The 13,603-nt window shown below is 35.9% G+C and overlaps 1 protein-coding gene across 6 annotated transcripts in view; it reads left to right on the forward strand.

Annotated features, from left to right (window-relative positions):
* Nucleotides 1-13,603, forward strand: part of Zcchc11 (zinc finger, CCHC domain containing 11) — a gene marked incomplete at its 5' end in the record, with an annotated part of 124,257 nt that overhangs the window by 105,018 nt on the left and 5,636 nt on the right. For 2 of the 6 annotated variants that reach the window (XM_005398575.2, XM_005398578.2), the window contains 4 exon segments: nucleotides 5,187-5,302; nucleotides 6,059-6,264; nucleotides 6,558-6,658; nucleotides 11,950-12,397. In XM_005398575.2, the coding sequence (XP_005398632.1) occupies nucleotides 5,187-5,302; nucleotides 6,059-6,264; nucleotides 6,558-6,658; nucleotides 11,950-12,397 (871 nt within the window). 6 annotated transcript variants of the gene reach the window in all.

Here is a 13,603-nt window from a genome sequence, read left to right on the forward strand (position 1 = left end):
TTTTAGAGCAAGAGACTGGTAAGAAAAGAAATGTTAAGAGAGACAAAAACAACCATGTATTTTCTACTGCATAGTGAGTGTCTGTGAACTTAGTCTAGTTTCAGGACTCTTCTTTCTTAGGGATGGAGTAAGAAAAGCAGCTCTGCATCTTTTTCCCCGTGGAGCATGGGTCTCAGATATTTTTGACTGTCTACCTCTAAGGGAGTGATAATAGTTTTAATGGAGAGAAATAAAATAATAGGAAAATTTGAAACAACCCACAAACCATAAAAGAGCAAGATGACTAAAGAAAGAAAAACTTAACATTTTAATAGTATATTAATTGACATAGAAGTAAGTGAACATTTAAGTGTTGTTTCATCTGAAATTGAGACTTGAAACTATTTGTAGATATATGTTTAATAGAAACCCACTAATGTACACAGTGAGACTTTTTAATAGAATATTAATCAGAGATATGCTAATTTTAGTTTATGAATACAAAATCTCAGTAATCCTTTATAATTTAAGTAATACTCAATTGTACATAGATATCAAAGTTTTTTGTTTTGAATGTTTCTTGGTATAAAAGCCAATCATCGATTTGAGGCCTACCAGAAAGTAGCTTTCAGTATGTTAACCGATTTATGCCAGAGATGGCAATTTTTAAAATTTTTGCATAAAATGCCTATGTGTTACCTATAAAAATTCAAGGAACAAGAGTTTGAGGACAGGTGCTGGCGATATAGCTCAGTGGCATAGCATCTGTCTAGCAAGCATGAGGTCATGAGTTGATTCCCAGTACCAAAAAAAAAAAAAAAAGAATTTGAAGAGAAAATAATTTTTATGTTCTGTTGTTATAGGTGTTCCAAAAATAGAACACTAGGCATAAAAAGAGTAATAATTTTTAAGATAAACTTTATTGTAAGTCAGTATATGGTATTCCATAGCTTTGCTGTACCATTTTAATTATTTTCTTTGATGGACATTTAAATTGTCATTATATAGGTGATTTTTCTTTTTTTTTTTTTTTGTGATATCGCAAATTGAACTCTGTGCTTCATGCTTGCCAGGCAGGTGCTGTGCCACTGAGCCGCTGAGCTATATCCCCAGCATATCAGTGTTACATGGTAGAAAATACCCATGTACATTGTCTTACTTCACTATTTCATGCTTTTATTTTGTTCCTAGGTATTGAGATTATAATAGTATACAGGATAAATTCACAGAGACTATTTTAAGATAAACAAAATATGTGTCATATCTTCACCTTTCTTGTTCCCGTAAATATTCCCATTTTATTTTTTAAATTTTTAAAATTTTTTTGTCTTTTTGAGACAGGATCTTGCTATGCAGTTCAGGCTGGCTTTGACCTCACTTTGTAGCCCAGGCTGGTCTTGAACTCGCAATAATCCTCCTGCCTCAGTCTTCTGAGTGCTAGGATTATAGGCGTGTGCCGTCACGCCCAGCTCCCATTTTATCCTTTATATCATTAGGTCCTCCAATATGTAGTGTAGACCTTTTTTCTCCTTATCCATCAGTCTGTTTTCAGTCTTCATTTCCCTGTCTCATTTCAGTTAGATTCTGTGCCTATTCTTGGCGTTTGCCAGGCAGGCGCTTGTACCGCTGAGTTATATCCCCAGCTTTTAGTCTTTTCTTTTTTTGTATGGGCAATCGAACTCAGGACCTTGCTCTTGCCAGCCAGGCGCTTATGCCACTGAACTATATCCCCAGCTCTCTATACCTGTTCTCTAAGAAGAAGAAGGAGATAGTCATGATGATGATGATGATGATAACAATTTTGAGACAGGGTTTTTTATATAGCATAGGCTGGCCTGCAACTCTATATGTATCTCAGGCAGGTCTCAAACTCAGTCTTCTTGCCTTAGCCTCCCAAGTGGGATTATAGGTGTACACCACTGTTCCTGCCTTATTTTAAATTATTTATTCACACTGTTTGTCTTTTGCATCCTTATGTGTCCAACCTTACATGAATTCAGCAGTCTCCTATCTGTATGTGGACTGCATAGCTAAACAAAATGGAAAAAGTCATAAAGCCAGGTAGCTTGAAGTACCCAGTATAATTTAGTATTATATTTCATAGTATAAATAATATAACTTAATATTATAAGTTGATATTATATTATGAGCTGTAACTTAATATTATTATTAATTATATTAAAGATTAACATTTACCAGACTTCAACTGGACTTTCAGTGCTGTTTAACAATTTTGCTACATTTCTTTTGTTACTTCTGTCTCTCCCCAGTTCTGTAAGGTGTTATTTCAAATTTTATTTGCTTTGTTCCAACTTTAATAACCCTTGTACTTTGTCCCATCTTCAACCTCTGCCCTTTTTACTCTTAGTACATGATTTTCTTCTTGAGACAACAGTATCAAATATTCCTTCAGTTTTCTGCTCCAGATATATAAATCTACTTGAATCTGCAGATGTCTCCTTTATTGAAGACTAGTCCTTTCGTGTACACCCTAGATCCCTTTGTTATCTTTATCCTAAATCTTCAACCTCTTTATCTGTAAGAAACATTTTCAAAGATGAAATACATAAATATACGAAATACACAAAATGTAATTTTTTGTTTCTTTTTGGTTTGGTTTCTGTGTGTTTGTTTGAGACAGGGTCTCCCTTTGTAGTACTGGCTGACCTTGAACTCACTATGTAGCCCAGGCTGACCTCGTTGAACTTACAGTGATCTACCTGCCTCAGCCTCCTGAGTGCTGGGATTGCAGATTTGCACAACCATGCCTGGCTCGTAAATCAGCATATGTAGATGAACATTAGCCATCAATTTTAATGATAGGTAACACTTCAGATCTCAATGAAGTGAACTGTTGTCTTCCAAAAAGAGTGTTCTATTGTTCTTATTAGTAAATTAGTAATTAGAAGAATTGTTTCTTGTCCGGCGTGGTGGAGCATGCTTGTAATACCAGCACTTGGGAGGCTGAGGCAGGAGGATTGCCACAAGTTCAAGGCCAGCCTGGGTTACATAGTAAATTTAAGGACAGCCTGAACTATATAGCAAGACCCTGTCTCCAAAAAAAACTATCTAATTGTTGCTATTGACATATTTTTTCAACAAAAAATGTGGAAATTTGCTTTCTCTCGTATAAGTCTTTCTGTCAAGTTTTACCATGTCATGTAAAGTTTGCTAACCTCAATTCTAGGTCATTCTAGAATGGTGGGATAGAGAAATGTGGATTTAAGAGATACTTCAGGAATAGAATGGATACAACTTGATTAATTAGTGATGGTAGATGACAGAGAACAAATTGAGAATTACTCCTAGGTTTTTGACTTCAGTAACTGGGCAGGTTGAGAAAGGCTTTTATTTTGTCCTGGCAGAAAAGAGTTTCATAAAGATTTTAATCAGTTAAAATGGTAGATGTGAAAAAGTTTTATCTCTTGTCCTTGTTTTATAAACAGCATTACTGAGATATAATTCACATAATGTACAACTTAGTGCTGCTTTTTACTATAGTTAGGATTTTATAAGTATTACTACATTTTAATTTTAGAACGTTTTTGTCTTCTCTGAAAGAAATCTTGCTCTCATTAGCAGTCCGTCTTCTTTCCTTTTCTCAAACCACTGATCATTTTTTGTTTTTATAGATTTTAACTTTCTGGGCATTTCATATAAATGGAATCATACAATAATGTAGTCTTTTGGAATTGCCTTCTTTGACTTGCATAGTATTTTCAAGGTTCATCCATGTTATAATATATATATCAGTATTTCATTTTGTTGTTGTTTAATTTGTTTTGAGACAGGGTCTTATTATGTAGCCCAGACTAGCCTTGAACTTGTTACGTAGCCCAGGCTGGCTACATAACTCATGATCTTCTTGCTTCTGCCTCCTGAGTGCTTGGATCACAAGCGTGCTCCACCATGCTTTTTATGGTTGAATAATACTCTATTGTATAGAATTTTAAACATTTTACTTACCTATTCATCAGTTTTGTTGGTTTTGTTTTTTGGTTTTTCTCCGGTACCGGGAACCGAACTCACGACCTTGCGCTTGCCAGGCAGGCGCTTTTGCCGCTGAGCTAAATCCCCAGCCCCTATTCATCAGTTTTGACATTTGGACATTTTGATTACATTTTTTTGCAATTATGAATAATAGTCTTGTGAATTTTTTTGTGATTCTGTTTTCATTTCTCATTGTGTATACCTAATAGTGGAACGGCTGCATCATTTGATAAATTTGTATTTGAGGAACTGATGAACTGTTTTCTAAGTGGACATGCTATTTTACATTTCTACCAGCAATATATGTGCATTCCAGTTTTTCTGTACAGTCGCCAGTGCTTGTTATTGTTCTTTTTAAATTATAGCCATCCTATTGGGTGTGTCTCTTTTATTTTTATCTCTGACTTTAGATAGGTTTGTAGACAGTTAAGCAGACTTGTCTTTCAGAAGTAGTGTGAGTAGTGTTAGGACTAACTACAATTAGTGACTGTGCAAAACTGAGCAGTGAGAACCAAAATGAGCCTGATTTTATTTATTTATTTATTTAGTTAGTTAATACCGGGAATCAAACTCACAACCTCATGCTTACCAGGCAGGAGCTTATGCCATATCCCGGCCCCCATGAGCCTGATTTTTAAAACTTGGAGAAAGTATTTACTTCTTAGTTCCCTACCTTCTTAAATTTACTTCACTTATATAATAAATGATACATGTTCTTTAATAATTGTTGGTTAAACCCAGTTATATTTGAAATATAGAACTGCTTTATTTATTTGAAGTTCTGTTGTATAGAGAATAATTTCTTTCTAGAAGTAGACTGGTATAGCAGAAAGCATGAACTTTGTAGTCAGAATAGACTTAGTTCTAAATCTTTGATCTAAGGACTTAACCAGCTTTTTTACTATGGGCAAATGACTTGAACTCTGAACTGTTGCTTTGTCATTTATAAAATGAGGCTGAAAATATCTATCTACTTTTTTGAGATTTTCTCATTTTTCTGTAGCATCTCTAGATGTGGATGTAAAGTATGTAGTACTATTAACTGTGCTGGTGATGATTCTGAGTCTTATTTTTATAACATAGTTTTATTATAATGACATTTATTGATGTTTATGATCTTTTCTTTCTTAAAACTTTTTCATCTTGATCTCATTTCCATATGGATCTAAAAGTTTTATAGTGACTTTTTTTCTAGTAAAACTATATTTTGTCCCTAGGAGTACTTCTTTGATTCAAGAGTATTAACAGATGGAGAATTGGCACCTAATGATCGGTGTTGCCGTGTTTGTGGAAAAATAGGCCACTACATGAAAGACTGCCCTAAAAGGAAAAGGTTGGCAAATGATTATATAGCAACAATACGTGGAAAATAAATGGAAGGCCAATTTGTGAATATTATTGTTTTCAGAAATATATTGAGAAAGCTTAGGGCTTTAAATTGGACCTTAGGTAAATGTTAATTTACTGGCAGTTTGTAATAGTATTAGATTTATTTGTGGCATAATGATGTCTTGAACATTCATTTGTTCATTAATTCCTTCAGCTTTTTTTAAAAAATTGGAGCATTTAATACTTATTGTGCAGTGCTTTTTGTTTTGTTTTGTTTTTGTCTTTTGGAGACAGGGTATCGTTATGCAGTTCAGGCTGGCCTTGGCCTCACTTTGTAGCCCAGGCTGGCCATGAACTCACAACAATCCTCCTGCCTCAGCCTCCCCAGTGCTGGGATTACAGGCCCTTCCCACCATGCCCCGCTATCACTGTTATTTATTGACTGTTAAATTTAGGCAAGATGGTTATATTCTCTAAACCTTAGTTTCTTCTTTAAAGTGGAGATAATAAATATCAATCTCTAAAGATTCCTACAGACTTAAATTTTTAAATTAAAAATTTTAATGTAGTTATAAAACTAATAAAATCTCTAGTTTTTGGCATATAAGTAGATACGTTATAAATGTGAGTTCCCTTGTCTTCAAACAAATGCATGAAACAAATGAGCATGTTAGCCCCTTTGTTGTGTGTAGTTTATAATTTGTTTTATGAGTTGGTAAGCTCAGTTTCCAAGTCCCTAGCCCCACATTATTGGTATCAGCAGTTTACTGTTTAGATTAAAGAAGAAAGACAGCGAGGAAGAGAAAGAAGGGAATGAAGAAGAGAATGATTCCCGGGACATCCACGACACTCGAGACTTTAGAGACCCCAGAGACCTCAGGTGTTTCATATGTGGAGATGCAGGACATGTACGAAGGGAGTGCCCAGAGGTCAAGCTGGCCCGTCAACGGAATAGTGGTGTGGCAGGTAAACAGGAAATGCCAAAAATAGTTTCTGTGGAAATAAAGTCTTATATGACTGCAAAGAAAATCACAGTCAAACCTGGGGTAGGGGGGAATGACAGATAAATTGACCCACAGAATTGAAAAATGGCTTTAAAAGTTAGTTATTATACATATTTAATATAGCCATAATTTAAAACTCCTATGTATAAAAGATTTTGGAGAAATTTGAGACTGTTTTACTTGAAGAGTTTATCAGTTGCCATTTCTTGTTACTTTCTTTCTCTTTTGATTTTCTTTATGATAATCTTCTCTTAGCAGCCCAGCTGGTCCGAAATCTTGTAAATGCCCAGCAGGTGGCTGGTTCGACCTCACAACAAGGCGATCAATCTGTACGGACTAGACAGTCTTCAGAATGTGTAAGTACTCTGTGTGAGAATGAGTTAGTCTTGATAGGAAGATAGCACAGTCCATAGTGGGGTGTTAGGGATTTTATCTGTTAGACTAACAATAATCTGATGTTATATGGTGCTTTGTAGGGGCATCTTTGCTAGACCTGTAAGGTAAAGTGAGCATTATTGGTAGAGTAATGTATATCTGGGTTTCTATTGTGTTTTGGGGGGTTTGTTGTGGTGGTGATAGTCGTGGTGGTGGTACTGGGCATTCAGCCCACGGCCTTGACACTGAGCAGCATCTTCAGCTCCCCTTTAAGAATATTTTTAAAATAGAGTCTTGCTAAATTGCCTGGCCTGGGCTGAAACTTGCAATTCTCCTACCTTAGCCTCCCAGAATGCTGAGATTACAGGTGTGTGCCGCCATGCCCAGGTTTCTATCAATTGGCAAACTGCTTAATTCACATGAGCCTGCTTCCTCATTTATAAAATAAAATAACAACTACCTAATATGAGAAATTAAAATAGGGTAATGACTTAGAGGTTTCATGCTTTGCTTAGTAGAAAAGTATCTGTACCATCAATAAAAACACAAAAAAATTGAAATGTACAGCTTTTCACATTTTATTCTTTCATTGAACAAACTGTACTATATAGACTTGAACTTTAATTTCCTAATGTTCCATTTTAGAGACTAGTAATGACTAAATGTAGGAGAGAAAACAGTGAAGAAGCATGTTTTTATGTAGAATATTAAAAAAATATTTATATTATTATAATGTGTTAGTTTTATTAAAAGTTGAGCTAGATTTAATGAGGAATGTTCAACCAGTGCACTTTTTTTTTCATTGCACTTATTTCTTTAAAATCCAAGCATATGATCTTTAGTAAAAGCTTGTAATTTACTAAAATATTAGAGTTCTCCCCTATTTTTACTTGCTCACATACACAGTCATTATATTTAAAAAATTGAATTTAGTGTTCCGAAGGTACTACGGTACATATATGGCATTTTCCTGCATGAAACTTTGTGTCTTCTCATCATTTCTGAGAAGGATACTGACTGACAGATACCTATAGAACACTGGAATGTTGAGTTAGAATTCAAACTCACAAGGTTTACATTAACTTTGTTGAGTTGCTTTTGATCTTTTTCTGAACTTGTATTTATTCTGTATTAAATTCTTGCTCTCAACTTGGCACTGTTTTAGTGCTTCACAGTGATTGAATTTAATCTTGAGTGGCCATGTGAAGTGGTGGGTATTTGTATGTTCAAATTTTATAAATTGGGAAACTGCAAATAAGAGAAATTATAAGATTCAAATTCATGCCATTCTATATTCAAAGCTATTAACTAGGGCCTAAATGTATAGAGTGCTTGCTTAGCATGCATAGGGCCTTGAATTCAATCCCTAGAATTAGGGAGGAAAAAAGTTGTTAAGTATTAAACATGTTAGAGCTGATGTGATTTATATTTGAGATGAAACCCTGAGAGTATTTGAGAAGGAGTGGTAGAAAACAATTTAGGAAGACTTGTATCCCAGATAGTTGAATACCTACTGTATAACTATTATGTGGCTGATATTTTCATAAGTATTAAATAATAACAATAATGGTATGTAATATAGTTCACATACTTATTGAGTGCTGTGTGCTATATATGAATTCTTCCTGCTATAAAATATTTTATCAAAAACCCGGTTAAATAACCCTAAGTTATTGCAGGCTGATCAGGCCTGCAATCTCCGAAGCGAGTGGATGGCAAAGGCTTAAATAAATGAGACAATGGCAGTGATGTTAGGGCTCCAGGAGGAGCCCTCTTACAGCTTCAGTATTCTCTGAGTTAGCCAAAGACTGCTCTGGGCAGCCCGTATTTATTTGGTTTTCAAATAAAGGAGGAGGATACTCAAGAAAACATGGGAATCTCGCAGGACTTGGGGAGAATTTTCCTAAGTAGTAAATTATGTCGATCAGGGGAACTGCCTTACCTTTAGGTTGGTGTTTATTGTAGGAGTGTGAGGATTGCAGTTGCAGTCTCCTCATAGTTAATTGGGGTTGCAGCCAAATATGCTCAGCTACTGCCTTATCTTGTCAGACTAGGTGCCTAAGCTTCAGACAACTCACAAGTAAACACGGAAAGCCAATTGGTTAATATTAAATCATGCTCAGAGCCACTTTGTAGTGGTCTCCAACAATATTTAAAAAATACAAGTATAGCCGGGTGTGGTGGTGCACTCTTGTAATTCCAGCACTCAGGAGGCTGAGGCAGGAGGATGGTTGTGAGTTTGAGACCAGCCTGGGCTACAAAGTGAGCTCAAGGCCAGCCTGAACTGCATAGCAAGACCCTGTCTCAAAAATATATATATATATGTGTGTGTGTGTGTGTGTTGTATATATGTATATGTGTACATATATGTATATGTAGACATATGTATATATACATATATGTGTATATGTATGTATGTGTATATATGTGTGTATATGTATACATATATGTGTATATATGTATATGTGTATATATGTGTGTGTGTATGTATATATAAAATGTAATAAGCCGGGTGTGATGGCACATGCCTGTAATTCCAGCACTTGGGAGGCTGAGGCAGGAAGATCATTGAGAGTTTGAGCCCAGTCTGGGCTACATAGTAAGTTCAAAGCCAGCCTGAACTACATAGGGAAACCTTGCCTCAAAAAACCAAAGAGAAAAACAAGCCCCCAACTCCATAATAAACCTCCATGTATCACCACCATGCTTTTAACAATTCTGAACATGGTTGTTTTTGCTTTACTAAAAAATACAATTGAAAATCCCTATGCCAGCCATCTTAGATCCTGTTCCTGTCTATTTTTTTGGTTTGGTTTGTTTTCAGACAGGGTCTCCCTATGTAGTTCAGGCTGACCTTGAACTTGGAGTGATCTTTCTGCCTCGGCCTCCAAGTGCTGGCATTACAGACATGTGCCACCACACCTGGCCAGTATCCTGTTCTTATTTTAAAATCTTCCTACCATCTATCTCTTATTACAACAATGTGTCTACAGCTGGACTCATTGACATACACCTGTAATCTCAGCTCTCTGAAGGCTATGGTGGGAAGATCACTTGAGCCCAAGAGTTCAGGACTAACCTGGGCAACATGGACTCTTCCTCCTCAAAAAAAAAGTACTAACCTGAGTTTGGTATTTATATATTCCACATAAATTAATTTTTACAAAAACATACGAGGTAACTTCTGTTATTATTTACACTTTACAAGAGAAGAAATTGAGATTTAAGTTTCTTGCCTGCAGTCAGTGGACACTTGAACTCAGAATTTGAATCCTTGGGCTCTTTCTCTCTAAAACATAGGCTGTAACTTTTTTTTAAATGCTGCCCCTGACTTTTGTTCTCTGCTTCTTGCACTTTTTTCTAATCTAAGATTCTGTAAACCAGACATCACTCTTCTGATGGACTTTAACCCCAACATGTATAGAATATAGTTTATATTTCTTTCCAACCCTCAGATTTGCTCTGTCTTCCTGTTTGTCATCTCATTATCTGTAGTTTCAAGAACTTTTCCCTCTCCCTCAGTGTCCATAGCCATTCATTAAATTCTATTGTTAAATTCTGCCTTTTAAAAATAATAGCTATGTAGCTGGGCGTGGTGGCGCATGCCTGTAATCCCAGCACTCGGGAGGCTGAGACAGGAGGATTGTTGCAAGTTTGAGACCAGCCTGGGCTATATAGTGAGCTCAAAGCCAGTCTGAACTGCATAGCAAGACCCTGTCTCAAAAAAAGGCAAAAAACAAAAACAATCAAAAAAACCCAAAAAACCAGCCATTTGCTTCCCTTTATTGTTTTCTGTAGTGTAGGCTATTATCATCTCAGGACTGCTGCATTATATATTGTAGCTTCATCAGTCTGGGGTTTTTTTCCTTTTTTATCTTTATTTTTAAATTTTATTTTGGTTTATTAGTACACATACATAGTTTTCATTCCTTGAGGGAAGTGTGAACATAATACATCTTTTTTCATCCTCTTCTCCTTCCCTTCTTTCCCCCTCACTCATCTCTTGAACCTCTTCCTTTGCTTTTTTTGGTACATGTTTGCCATACATAATGTTTTACATTCCTTGTGTGGAGTTGGACCATGCACATAATACATCCCAATTCCTTTTTTCGTTCCTTATCCCACGCCTTCTTCTCCTGTCCCTCCATCTCTTGACCCCCTTCACCCTCTTCTCCACTAAGAATGATCTATCTCCGTGCTTCATATTTTTTATTTTGCCTTTTTTTAATTATAGGTTTCTCATGTCAGAGAAACCATGTGATATTTAAACTTGTGTATCTGATTTATTTCACTTAACATTGTGGTCTCATGGTACTTCTATTTCATTCTTGAGAATAATTTTTCTAAAATTCAGATTGCTCATATTGCTGTCCTGACTACAATCATTCATTGGTTTCCCACTGCCCTCAGTATATAGTGTAAGTTAAAAGGGCTGTAAGAACGCTTCATTATCTTGCCCCTGTTTAGTTATTGAGCCTCAGATGTGCATACAATAATATTAAGCTTCTTGCAAATTTTACATTAAAATGCCATGTTTTCAGGCCTGTACATCTTCAGTCATGTTAATCCCTCTACGTGCAAATACTTTTCCTTCCCGATATCTGTGTCATCTCTTTATCAAATTGATTTCTCTTTACCCTTGATTCTAAGCTTAAAAGATCACTTTCTCCAGGAAGTCTTCTTTGTTCTCCACTTATTTTCTTCCTTACTCTTCTCAAAGTGGATTTAGATATTCCTGCTTTGGAATTTCATTATACGTTATACACTATACATTCTTTATCACAGTAGTAATTATACTTTATTGTGATAGTTTACGTAATCTTTTTTGTTCCCTGTTTTTCCCCAATCAACTTTAAAGTCCATGAAGGGGTACATGTTACTCCTCTTAGTACCTAAAGTATTGCCCAGTACATAAAGGGGCAATAACTTACTGATGAATCAAAAAAAGTAACTGAGTTATTTACATGTAGTGATTAGTTCACAATGAGAGGTACATATTGTACATGGTGGGAATGTTGTCTAGGCTGTCTTGTCTTTGGATGATTTAAAAGTTTGTAAGGCAAAAAAAAAATTCTGTAAGGCACTACCTTATGAGAAAAGATTTGAAAAAAAATCATGTAAATAAACTTCTCTTATTTATTATTATACATATGTTATAGTTCTGTATATGATTTCTAATGAAGTAACTTCATAATTTTGTATTTTGATAATCTCTACGTTAATTAAGATGTTTGTAAGTTAATTCTAAAATGTGTCTTTTTTTTCTCTGCAGTCTGATTCACCGTCTTATTCTCCTCAGCCCCAGCCTTTTCCACAGAACTCTTCCCAGTCACCTGCTGTTACCCAGCCTCCATCCCAGTCAGGATCCCAACCTAAGCTTGGCCCCCCTCAGCAGGGAGCACAGGCTTCCCATCAGGTCCAGATGCCCATGTATAACTTTCCCCAGTCACCACCAGCTCAGTATTCTCCCATGCACAGTATGGGATTGTTGCCAATGCACCCCCTCCAAATCCCTGCCCCATCTTGGCCCATTCATGGCCCAGTAATCCACTCTGCACCAGGCAGTGCCCCCAGCAGTATTGGCCTGAATGATCCCAGCATCATTTTTGCACAGCCTGCTGCCAGACCCATGGCAATCCCTAGCTCCTCTCATGATGGACACTGGCCTCGAACTGTGGCTCCAAATTCCCTGGTGAACAACGGTGCAGTGGGGAATTCGGGTAACGCTTCCTTTTCTTCTTCTGTATCTGTCTGTTTGTAGAAAGGGGGGTAATTGGCATTATTGGTTTAACCTGGGGAAATAATGTGGAAAAAGTAAGGCCAGTAATATGTATGGAGATACAGTATAGAATTAAATAAAAGTAAATAGTATAGGATCTGGGATCAGATACCTAGATTTGAATCCTGGCTTTGCCATTTATTATGAGGTCTTGGGCAATTACTTAATCACTTTGTGTGTTGGTTTCATCTGTGAAAAAGATACTAATAGCATCTTACTCAGGGATATTATGAATATTAAATAAAGCACTGTATATTAATATTAGCTATAATTTTATTTTTAAAATTTTCCATGCCACTTGCTTGGTGTAGGTATTGTTGACATTCATTTTATAGTTGATGAATTGAAGGGTTAATGGTAGATCAAAGAAATAAACATTTGTTCCTTCAAAATCTGTGTGCTGTGCTCTAAAAGCCTGTACTGTAACTCTAAGGAAGGAGCAGTTCTTCAGTAATCAAAAGATACTAACAATGAGTGGCATTTAATTTTTTTGTTTGATATGTATTTATTATAGAACATTTGAAAAATAGGAAGTTGTCTATAATCTCAGTTCTTAGACAAGTATTAAGTAATACTTTGATTATAAAAGTGTTATTTAAAAAATAGTTGACAAAGCCGGGCATGGTGGCACATGCCTGTAATCCCAGCACTCGGGAGGCTGAGGCAGGAGGATTGTTGTGAGTTCATGGCCAGCCTGGGCTACAAAGTGAACTCAAAGCCAGCCTGAACTGCATAGTGAGACCCTGTCTCAAAAAAAAGGTCCCCCCCCCCAAAAAAAAGTTGACATTTGTCATATTTGCTAGTTTTATATTCAGCATTTTAGTGATAAATATCTTTAAGATTTTTATGGAGACCTAGGAGCATATACAAAAAGGAGAGTAAAGTATGATGAACTCTCCTCACTAATGAATAACGGTTATTGGTAATTTACTATTGTTCTTGTCTGACATGGTGCCACCAATTTAAGAAAAACTTCAGTTTGTATCTCTTAATCATAAGATCTGTGCCCAGTATCATCTGATACCCACTTCTTGTTCATTTTTCCATTTGTCTAAGGAAAAAGTATCTTGTTTTTTAATTTCTGAATTAGGACTCATATAAAGCCCATATGTTGTATATAGTTTTTTGATTTTGTTTTTTTGTTTTT

This window comes from Chinchilla lanigera, unplaced genomic scaffold (assembly GCF_000276665.1).
Source record: "Chinchilla lanigera isolate Chin_1 unplaced genomic scaffold, ChiLan1.0 scaffold00063, whole genome shotgun sequence".
NCBI lineage: Eukaryota > Metazoa > Chordata > Mammalia > Rodentia > Chinchillidae > Chinchilla > Chinchilla lanigera.